A 12,232-nucleotide genomic window follows, 5' to 3' on the forward strand; every position below is an offset into this window, starting at 1 on the left:
GCAGCGGGGCTGAGGGAAGCTCCCAGCCCGAGGAGCCGGGGCCGTGCCCGCGCTCAGGGCTGTCGATGGGAGCGGGAGGAGGGAGGCGGCGCTGGCCGAGCCCCGAGCAGCGGCACCGGGGGCGGCTCGGGACACGGGCAGGCAGAGCCGAGAGCCGGGACCGAGCCACAGCGAGCCCTGCGCGGGCACGGGGGGCAGGGCAGGGGAGGTTTGGGGACATTCGGGCAGGTTTGGGGACGTTCGGGCAGGTTTAGGGACGTTCGGGGAGGTTTGGGGACACTCGGGTCGCTCGGGACAGCCCCGGGACACTCGGCGGGGGGGGGCGCTCCCAATGCTCCCGGCCCTGCTGCGGCCGCGGCACCAGCGCCCCCCGGCGGCACCGCGGGGAACTGCAGGGACAGAACCGGGACCGGGACTGAGAGCGGGGACAGAACCGGGACCGGGGATAGAACCGCGACCGGGACTGAGAGCGGGGACAGAACCGGGACCGGGGATAGAACCGAGACCGGGACTGAGAGCGGGGACAGAACCGGGACCGGGGATAGAACCGCGACCGGGACTATGACTGAAGTGTGGGGACAGAAGCGGCACCGGAGCTCAAATGTGGGGACAGAACTGGCACCAGCACTGGGGTTTGAGCGCTCGGACAGACCCAGCCCAGCCCGAGGCTGTTCCTCTCCTCCTGTCCCTGCTCCTGGAGCACAGCCCGATCCCCAACCCCCCTCACCCCCCTCCTGCCAGGGGCTGGGCACAGGGACAGTGTCTCCATGTCTCTGTGTCCCCGGGGGAAACAGCACAGGAGCAGCAGCACCAACCTGGTCCCGAAGTGTTCACAAGGTGGCACCACCCATCCCTTCAGCATTCCACGTTTTATTGAGTTTGGATTTGGGCTGGATGTGGTTCACAAGTTCAATAAATACTGCAGAACTGCCTGAAGCCCCGTTGAGTTCCAGCAGGGAGTGAGTGCAGGAGCAGTACGTTGATAAGAGGATTAAAAGATCTAAGAACTACCTGGGGTGGAAAAATGGAGCTCCCTGAAAAGAGATGGCAGGTGACCTTCACCAATGGCATGTGGCCCTAACAAGGAGGCACCTGACGTGTGGCCAAGGCCCCTGCCAGGAAACTGCCTGAGCAATTAGACTGAATTAGTGAGTTTAATGCAGAATAGAATGCAGGGCAGCAGCTCTGCCCTTCCTGCCCCACTGCAGGACATTCAGCCAGTGCCAGGTTTTACCCTGGCAGCTGAGGGAGAAGAGTCCAGGAAGCAACACCCTTTCCACCCATCTGCTCCTTCCAAAGGCTTTCTGGAAAGGCCAGAGGGGATGAGGAGAGGGAGCAGCAGTGGGAGGAGGCTCTGGCAGGGTGGGGACATTGCAGGTGTCAGCTGGACACTGAACACACTGACCTGGGGGGGCCCAGCCAAGGAAAAGGGACCCGAGGAGCAGCCTTTGGTGACTGCAAGGCACAGTCTGGAGAGCCCAGCACAGAGCTGTGAGTGGCACCAGCACCTCCCTGTCCCCCTCCTGCCTGCAGGGCTCCGTGGAGCACTGAAGCCCCTGGAAGCCCAGCCACTAAAGCTATGCTCACCCCCCTCCCAGCCCCAGCATCCTCACGTTATCCAGATGCTCCCATCCCAGCAGCTGCAGGTGGGACTGTCCCTTAGGAGCCACACATGAGGCACTCGTCCCTGTTCTCCAGGGAGCACACCATAGCTGCCTTGTTCCTCTCCTTCTTCTCCTCCTCCTCCCTGGCTGCCTTCTCACGCAGCTTCTCCTTGTTCAGGGTGAACTGGATGGGGTTGGCAGCGGGCTTGGTGCGCAGGTAGTACATGCCAGTCTTGAGGCCCTGGGGGCAGGGGAGTGAGGGATGGAGAGCACTGCAGCACCAGGATGGGCACAACCCCAGCACTGCAGCACCCAGCACTGCAGCACCAGGATGGGCACAACCCCAGCACTGCACACACCCAGCACTGCAGCACCAGGATGGGCACAAGCCCAGCACTGCAGCACCCAGCACTGCAGCACCAGGATGGGCACAAGCCCAGCACTGCAGCACCCAGCACTGCAGCACCAGGATGGGCACAACCCCAGCACTGCAGCACCCAGCACTGCAGCACCAGGATGGGCACAAGCCCAGCACTGCAGCACCCAGCACTGCAGCACCAGGATGGGCACAACCCAGCACTGCACACACCCAGCACTGCACACACAGCACTGCACACAACCAGCTCTGCACACCCAGCACTACACACACCCAGCAATGCACACACAGCACTGCACACACAGCACTGCACACACCCAGCACTGCACACACCCAGCACTACACACACCCAGCTCTGCACACCCAGCACTGCACACACCCAGCACTGCACACACCCAGCTCTGCACACCCAGCACTACACACATCCAGCAATGCACACACCCAGCACTGCACACCCAGCTCTGCACACACCCAGCACTGCACACACCCAGCACTGCACACACCCAGCACTGCACACACCAGGCACTGCACTCACCCAGCAATGCACACACCCAGCAATGCACACACCGAGCTCTGCACACCCAGCACTGCACACACCCAGCAATGCACACACCCAGCAATGCACACACCCAGCACTGCACACCCAGCACTGCACACCCAGCACTGCACACACCCAGCAATGCACACACCCAGCACTGCACACCCAGCTCTGCACACACCCAGCACTGCACACACCCAGCTCTGCACACACCCAGCACTGCACACACCCAGCACTGCACACACCCAGCTCTGCACACACCCAGCACTGCACACACCCAGCACTGCACACACCCAGCTCTGCACACCCAGCACTGCACACACCCAGCTCTGCACACACCCAGCTCTGCACACACCCAGCACTGCACACACCCAGCACTGCACACACCCAGCACTGCACACACCCAGCTCTGCACACACCCAGCACTGCACACACCCAGCACTGCACACACCCAGCTCTGCACACCCAGCACTGCACACACCCAGCACTGCACACACCCAGCACTGCACACACCCAGCAATGCACACACCCAGCACTGCACACACCCAGCTCTGCACACACCCAGCTCTGCACACACCCAGCACTGCACACACCCAGCACTGCACACACCCAGCTCTGCACACCCAGCACTGCACACACCCAGCAATGCACACACCCAGCACTGCACACACCCAGCAATGCACACACCCAGCAATGCACACACCCAGCACTGCACACCCCAGCACTGCACACCCAGCACTGCACACAACTGCACCCAGCAATGCACACACACCCAGCACTGCACACACAGCACTGCACACACCCAGCTCTGCACACACCCAGCTCTGCACACACCCAGCACTGCACACACCCAGCTCTGCACACACCCAGCTCTGCACACACCCAGCACTGCACACCCAGCTCTGCACACACCCAGCACTGCACACCCAGCACTGCACACACCCAGCTCTGCACACACCCAGCTCTGCACACATCCAGCACTGCACACACCCAGCACTGCACACCCAGCACTGCACACACCCAGCACTGCACACACCCAGCACTGCACACACCCAGCACTGCACACACCCAGCACTGCACACACCCAGCAATGCACACACCCAGCACGGCACACACCGAGCTCTGCACACACCCAGCACTGCACACACCCAGCACTGCACACACCCAGCACTGCACACACCCAGCAATGCACACACCCAGCAATGCACACACCCAGCACGGCACACACCGAGCTCTGCACACACCCAGCACTGCACACACCCAGCACTGCACACACCCAGCACTGCACACACCCAGCACTGCACACCCAGCACTGCACACACCCAGCACTGCACACACAGCACTGCACACAACCAGCTCTGCACACCCAGCACTACACACACCCAGCAATGCACACACAGCACTGCACACACAGCAATGCACACACCCAGCTCTGCACACCCAGCACTGCACACACAGCACTGCACACACCCAGCTCTGCACACCCAGCACTGCACACACCCAGCACTGCACACACCCAGCTCTGCACACCCAGCACTACACACATCCAGCAATGCACACACCCAGCACTGCACACCCAGCTCTGCACACACCCAGCACTGCACACACCCAGCACTGCACACACCCAGCACTGCACACACCAGGCACTGCACTCACCCAGCAATGCACACACCCAGCAATGCACACACCGAGCTCTGCACACACCCAGCAATGCACACACCCAGCAATGCACACACCCAGCAATGCACACACCCAGCACTGCACACCCAGCACTGCACACCCAGCACTGCACACACCCAGCAATGCACACACCCAGCACTGCACACACAGCACTGCACACACCCAGCTCTGCACACCCAGCACTGCACACACCCAGCACTGCACACACCCAGCTCTGCACACACCCAGCTCTGCACACCCAGCTCTGCACACACCCAGCACTGCACACACCCAGCTCTGCACACACCCAGCACTGCACACACCCAGCACTGCACACACCCAGCTCTGCACACCCAGCACTGCACACACCCAGCTCTGCACACACCCAGCACTGCACACACCCAGCACTGCACACCCAGCACTGCACACACCCAGCACTGCACACACCCAGCACTGCACACACCCAGCACTGCACACACCCAGCTCTGCACACACCCAGCACTGCACACACCCAGCACTGCACACACCCAGCTCTGCACACCCAGCACTGCACACACCAGCTCTGCACACCACCCAGCTCTGCACACACCCAGCACTGCACACACCCAGCACTGCACACACCCAGCTCTGCACACCCAGCACTGCACACACCCAGCAATGCACACACCCAGCACTGCACACACCCAGCAATGCACACACCCAGCAATGCACACACCCAGCACTGCACACCCAGCACTGCACACCCAGCACTGCACACACCCAGCAATGCACACACCCAGCACTGCACACACAGCACTGCACACACCCAGCTCTGCACACACCCAGCTCTGCACACACCCAGCACTGCACACACCCAGCTCTGCACACACCCAGCTCTGCACACACCCAGCACTGCACACCCAGCTCTGCACACACCCAGCACTGCACACCCAGCACTGCACACACCCAGCTCTGCACACACCCAGCTCTGCACACATCCAGCACTGCACACACCCAGCACTGCACACACCCAGCAATGCACACACCCAGCAATGCACACACCCAGCACGGCACACACCGAGCTCTGCACACACCCAGCACTGCACACACCCAGCACTGCACACACCCAGCACTGCACACCCAGCACTGCACACACCCAGCACTGCACACCCAGCACTGCGCACACCCAGCTCTGCACACACAGCACTGCACACACCCAGCTCTGCACACACCCAGCAATGCACACACCCAGCACTGCACACACCCAGCAATGCACACACCCAGCACTGCACACACCCAGCACTGCACACCCAGCAATGCACACACCCAGCACTGCACACACCCAGCAATGCACACACCCAGCACTGCACACACCCAGCACTGCACACACCCAGCACTGCACACCCAGCACTGCACACACCCAGCAATGCACACACCCAGCACTGCACACACCCAGCACTGCACACCCAGCAATGCACACACCCAGCACTGCACACCCAGCTCTGCACACACCCAGCTCTGCACACACAGCACTGCACACCCAGCACTGCACACACCCAGCACTGCACACCCAGCACTGCACACCCAGCAATGCACACCCCCAGCACTGCACACACCCAGCTCTGCACACCCAGCTCTGCACACACCCAGCTCTGCACACCCAGCACTGCACACACCCAGCACTGCACACACCCAGCTCTGCACACACCCAGCACTGCACACCCCCAGCACTGCACACACCCAGCACTGCACACCCAGCACTGCACACACCCAGCTCTGCACACACCCAGCACTGCACACACCCAGCTCTGCATACCCAGCACTGCACACACCCAGCAATGCACACACCCAGCACTGCACACCCAGCACTGCACACACCCAGCAATGCACACCCAGCACTGCACACCCAGCACTGCACACCCAGCACTGCACACACCCAGCACTGCACACCCAGCTCTGCACACCCAGCAATGCACACCCCCAGCACTGCACACACCCAGCTCTGCACACCCAGCACTGCACACCCAGCACTGCACACACCCAGCTCTGCACACCCAGCACTGCACACACCCAGCACTGCACACCCAGCAATGCACACACCCAGCTCTGCACACACCCAGCACTGCACACACCCAGCAATGCACACACCCAGCAATGCACACACCCAGCACTGCACACACCCAGCTCTGCACACACAGCACTGCACACACCCAGCTCTGCACACACCCAGCACTGCACACACCCAGCACTGCACACACCCAGCTCTGCATACCCAGCACTGCACACCCAGCACTGCACACACCCAGCTCTGCACACCCAGCTCTGCACACCCAGCACTGCACACACCCAGCACTGCACACCCAGCAATGCACACACCCAGCTCTGCACACACCCAGCACTGCACACACCCAGCACTGCACACACCCAGCTCTGCACACCCAGCACTGCACACACCCAGCGCTGCAGACACCCAGCACTGCACACACCCAGCTCTGCACACCCAGCACTGCACACACCCAGCAATGCACACCCAGCACTGCACACACCCAACAATGCACACACCCAGCACTGCACACACCCAGCTCTGCACACCCAGCACTGCACACACCCAGCACTGCACACACCCAGCACTGCACACCCAGCACTGCACACACCCAGCACTGCACACACCCAGCACTGCACACACCCAGCACTGCACACCCAGCACTGCACACACCCAGCACTGCACACACCCAGCACTGCACACACCCAGCTCTGCACACACCCAGCAATGCACACACCCAGCACTGCACACCCAGCACTGCACACCCAGCTCTGCACACACCCAGCACTGCACACCCAGCACTGCACACACCCAGCACTGCACACACCCAGCTCTGCACACCCAGCACTGCACACACCCAGCTCTGCACACACCCAGCACTGCACACCCAGCTCTGCACACACCCAGCACTGCACACCCAGCACTGCACACACCCAGCTCTGCACACACCCAGCACTGCACACCCAGCTCTGCACACACCCAGCACTGCACACACCCAGCACTGCACACACCTAGCAATGCACACCCAGCACTGCACACACCCAGCTCTGCACACCCAGCACTGCACCACCCAGCACTGCACACACCCAGCTCTGCACACACCCAGCAATGCACACACCCAGCTCTGCACACACAGCACTGCACACACCCAGCAATGCACACACCCAGCAATGCACACACCCAGCAATGCACACACCCAGCAATGCACACACCCAACACTGCACACACCCAGCTCTGCACACACCCAGCACTGCACACACCCAGCACTGCACACACCCAGCACTGCACACACCCAGCTCTGCACACACCCAGCAATGCACACACCCAGCACTGCACACACCCAGCAATGCACACACCCAGCACTGCACACACCCAGCACTGCACACACCCAGCTCTGCACACACCCAGCTCTGCACACACCCAGCAATGCACACACCCAGCAATGCACACACCCAGCTCTGCACACACCCAGCACTGCACACCCAGCACTGCACACACCCAGCACTGCACACACCCAGCTCTGCACACACCCAGCACTGCACACCCAGCACTGCACACACCCAGCAATGCACACACCCAGCAATGCACACACCCAGCACTGCACACCCAGCACTGCACACCCAGCACTGCACACACCCAGCAATGCACACACCCAGCACTGCACACACAGCACTGCACACACCCAGCTCTGCACACCCAGCACTGCACACACCCAGCACTGCACACACCCAGCACTGCACACACCCAGCTCTGCACACACCCAGCTCTGCACACCCAGCTCTGCACACACCCAGCACTGCACACACCCAGCACTGCACACACCCAGCAATGCACACACCCAGCTCTGCACACCCAGCACTGCACACACCCAGCTCTGCACACACCCAGCTCTGCACACACCCAGCACTGCACACACCCAGCTCTGCACACCCAGCACTGCACACACCCAGCAATGCACACACCCAGCACTGCACACACCCAGCTCTGCACACCCAGCTCTGCACACACCCAGCACTGCACACACCCAGCTCTGCACACCCAGCTCTGCACACACCCAGCAATGCACACACCCAGCACTGCACACCCAGCACTGCACACACCCAGCTCTGCACACACCCAGCACTGCACACACCCAGCTCTGCACACACCCAGCTCTGCACACATCCAGCACTGCACACACCCAGCTCTGCACACACCCAGCACTGCACACACCCAGCACTGCACACACCCAGCTCTGCACACCCAGCAATGCACACACCCAGCACTGCACACACCCAGCACTGCACACACCCAGCACTGCACACACCCAGCTCTGCACACACCCAGCTCTGCACACACCCAGCACTGCACACACCCAGCTCTGCACACACCCAGCTCTGCACACATCCAGCACTGCACACACCCAGCTCTGCACACACCCAGCACTGCACACACCCAGCTCTGCACACACCCAGCTCTGCACACATCCAGCAATGCACACACCCAGCACTGCACACACCCAGCAATGCACACACCCAGCAATGCACACACCCAGCACGGCACACACCGAGCTCTGCACACACCCAGCACTGCACACACCCAGCACTGCACACACCCAGCACTGCACACCCAGCACTGCACACACCCAGCACTGCACACACCCAGCACTGCACACCCAGCACTGCACACACAGCACTGCACACACCCAGCACTGCACACACCCAGCACTGCACACCCAGCACTGCACACACCCAGCAATGCACACACCCAGCACTGCACACACCCAGCACTGCACACCCAGCAATGCACACACCCAGCACTGCACACCCAGCTCTGCACACACCCAGCTCTGCACACCCAGCACTGCACACACCCAGCTCTGCACACACCCAGCTCTGCACACACCCAGCACTGCACACACCCAGCACTGCACACACCCAGCAATGCACACACCCAGCACTGCACACACCCAGCACTGCACACACCCAGCACTGCACACACCCAGCATTGCACACCCAGCACTGCACACCCAGCAATGCACACCCCCAGCACTGCACACACCCAGCTCTGCACACCCAGCACTGCACACACCCAGCACTGCACACACCCAGCACTGCACACACCCAGCTCTGCACACCCAGCACTGCACACACCCAGCACTGCACACCCAGCAATGCACACACCCAGCTCTGCACACACCCAGCACTGCACACACCCAGCTCTGCACACACCCAGCAATGCACACACCCAGCAATGCACACACCCAGCAATGCACACACCCAGCAATGCACACACCCAGCACTGCACACACCCAGCTCTGCACACCCAGCACTGCACACCCAGCACTGCACACACCCAGCTCTGCACACACCCAGCACTGCACACACCCAGCTCTGCACACCCAGCACTGCACACACCCAGCACTGCACACCCAGCTCTGCACACACCCAGCACTGCACACACCCAGCTCTGCACACACCCAGCTCTGCACACCCAGCACTGCACACACCCAGCAATGCACACCCAGCACTGCACACACCCAACAATGCACACACCCAGCACTGCACACACCCAGCTCTGCACACCCAGCTCTGCACACACCCAGCAATGCACACACCCAGCACTGCACACACCCAGCAATGCACACACCCAGCACTGCACACCCAGCTCTGCACACACCCAGCACTGCACACCCAGCACTGCACACACCCAGCACTGCACACACCCAGCTCTGCACACCCAGCACTGCACACACCCAGCTCTGCACACACCCAGCTCTGCACACACCCAGCACTGCACACACCCAGCACTGCACACACCCAGCACTGCACACCCAGCACTGCACACACCCAGCACTGCACACACCCAGCAATGCACACACCCAGCTCTGCACACACCAACAATGCACACACCCAGCACTGCACACACCCAGCTCTGCACACCCAGCACTGCACACCCAGCACTGCGCACACCCAGCACTGCACACACCCAGCTCTGCACACCCAGCTCTGCACACCCAGCTCTGCACACACCCAGCAATGCACACACCCAGCTCTGCACACCCAGCACTGCACACACCCAGCACTGCACACACCCAGCTCTGCACACCCAGCACTGCACACCCAGCACTGCGCACACCCAGCACTGCACACACCCAGCTCTGCACACCCAGCTCTGCACACCCAGCTCTGCACACACAGCACTGCACACACCCAGCAATGCACACACCCAGCAATGCACACACCCAGCAATGCACACACCCAACACTGCACACACCCAGCTCTGCACACACCCAGCTCTGCACACACCCAGCAATGCACACACCCAGCACTGCACACACCCAGCAATGCACACACCCAGCACTGCACACACCCAGCACTGCACACACCCAGCTCTGCACACACCCAGCTCTGCACACACCCAGCAATGCACACACCCAGCAATGCACACACCCAGCTCTGCACACACCCAGCACTGCACACCCAGCACTGCACACACCCAGCACTGCACACACCCAGCTCTGCACACACCCAGCACTGCACACCCAGCACTGCACACACCCAGCACTGCACACACCCAGCACTGCACACACCCAGCTCTGCACACACCCAGCAATGCACACACCCAGCACTGCACACACCCAGCAATGCACACACCCAGCACTGCACACACCCAGCACTGCACACACCCAGCTCTGCACACACCCAGCTCTGCACACACCCAGCTCTGCACACACCCAGCAATGCACACACCCAGCTCTGCACACACCCAGCTCTGCACACACCCAGCACTGCACACCCAGCACTGCACACACCCAGCACTGCACACACCCAGCTCTGCACACACCCAGCACTGCACACACCCAGCACTGCACACCCAGCACTGCACACCCAGCACTGCACACACCCAGCACTGCACACCCAGCACTGCACACACCCAGCAATGCACACACCCAGCAATGCACACACCCAGCACTGCACACCCAGCACTGCACACCCAGCAATGCACACACCCAGCACTGCACACACCCAGCACTGCACACACCCAGCACTGCACACACCCAGCACTGCACACACCCAGCTCTGCACACCCAGCACTGCACACACCCAGCACTGCACACACCCAGCTCTGCACACCCAGCACTGCACACCCAGCACTGCGCACACCCAGCTCTGCACACACAGCACTGCACACACCCAGCTCTGCACACACCCAGCACTGCACACACCCAGCAATGCACACACCCAGCAATGCACACACCCAGCACTGCACACACCCAGCACTGCACACACCCAGCACTGCACACACCCAGCAATGCACACACCCAGCACTGCACACACCCAGCACTGCACACACCCAGCAATGCACACACCCAGCACTGCACACACCCAGTAATGTACACCCAGCTCTGCACACACCCAACAATGCACACCCAGCTCTGTGTACAGGAGCCCCCCCAGCCCTCACCTGTTTCCAGCCATAGAAGTGCATGCTGGTGAGTTTGCCATAGTTGGGCTCAGCAATGTGGATGTTCAGGGACTGGCTCTGGTCAATGAAGGCCCCTCTGTCTGCAGCCATCTTCAGGATGGTTTTTTGGGAGATCTCCCACACTGTCTTGTAGAGCTGCTTCAGGTCATCAGGAATCTCAGGGATGTTCTGGAAGGAACAGGAGGAGTTTGCAGTGTGAAAAGCACTGCCCAGGTATCCCTACTTATACCATGGAATTCTTCAGTGATTGCTGGGGCTCCAGTGAGCAATCCCTATTGGAACTGAGACCTGCACAGCTGAGCCCTATCCTGAATCCAGATACAGAATCCCAGAAGGGTTTGGGTCAGGATGGACCCTAAAGTTCACCTCATCCCATCCCCAGCCATGGCAGGGATACCTCCCACTGTCCCCAGTGTCCAGCCTGGCCTTGGGCACTGCCAGGGATCCAGGGGCAGCCACAGCTATGCCAGCCCTGCCCATCCTGCCAGGGAACAATTCCTGCCCAAGATCCCACCCAGCCCTGCCCTCTGGCAGTGGCAGCCATTCCCTGGGTCCTGTCCCTCCAG

The 12,232-nt window shown here is 61.6% G+C and overlaps 1 protein-coding gene across 1 annotated transcript in view; it reads right to left on the reverse strand.

Annotated features, from left to right (window-relative positions):
- Positions 1–850: 850 nt before the first annotated feature.
- The window catches only part of RRM1 (ribonucleotide reductase catalytic subunit M1), a 31,654-nt gene continuing 20,272 nt past the window's right edge, over positions 851–12,232 (reverse strand). The window contains exons 18-19 of the mRNA XM_079312388.1: positions 11,646–11,834; positions 851–1,845 (exon numbers count right to left, since the gene is read on the reverse strand). Coding sequence (XP_079168514.1) covers positions 1,660–1,845; positions 11,646–11,834 — 375 coding nt within the window. The 3' untranslated portion in view covers positions 851–1,659. The remainder of the gene's footprint in view (positions 1,846–11,645; positions 11,835–12,232) is intronic.

Source organism: Erithacus rubecula (assembly GCF_903797595.1).
Source record: "Erithacus rubecula genome assembly, chromosome: 1".
Taxonomy (NCBI): domain Eukaryota; kingdom Metazoa; phylum Chordata; class Aves; order Passeriformes; family Muscicapidae; genus Erithacus; species Erithacus rubecula.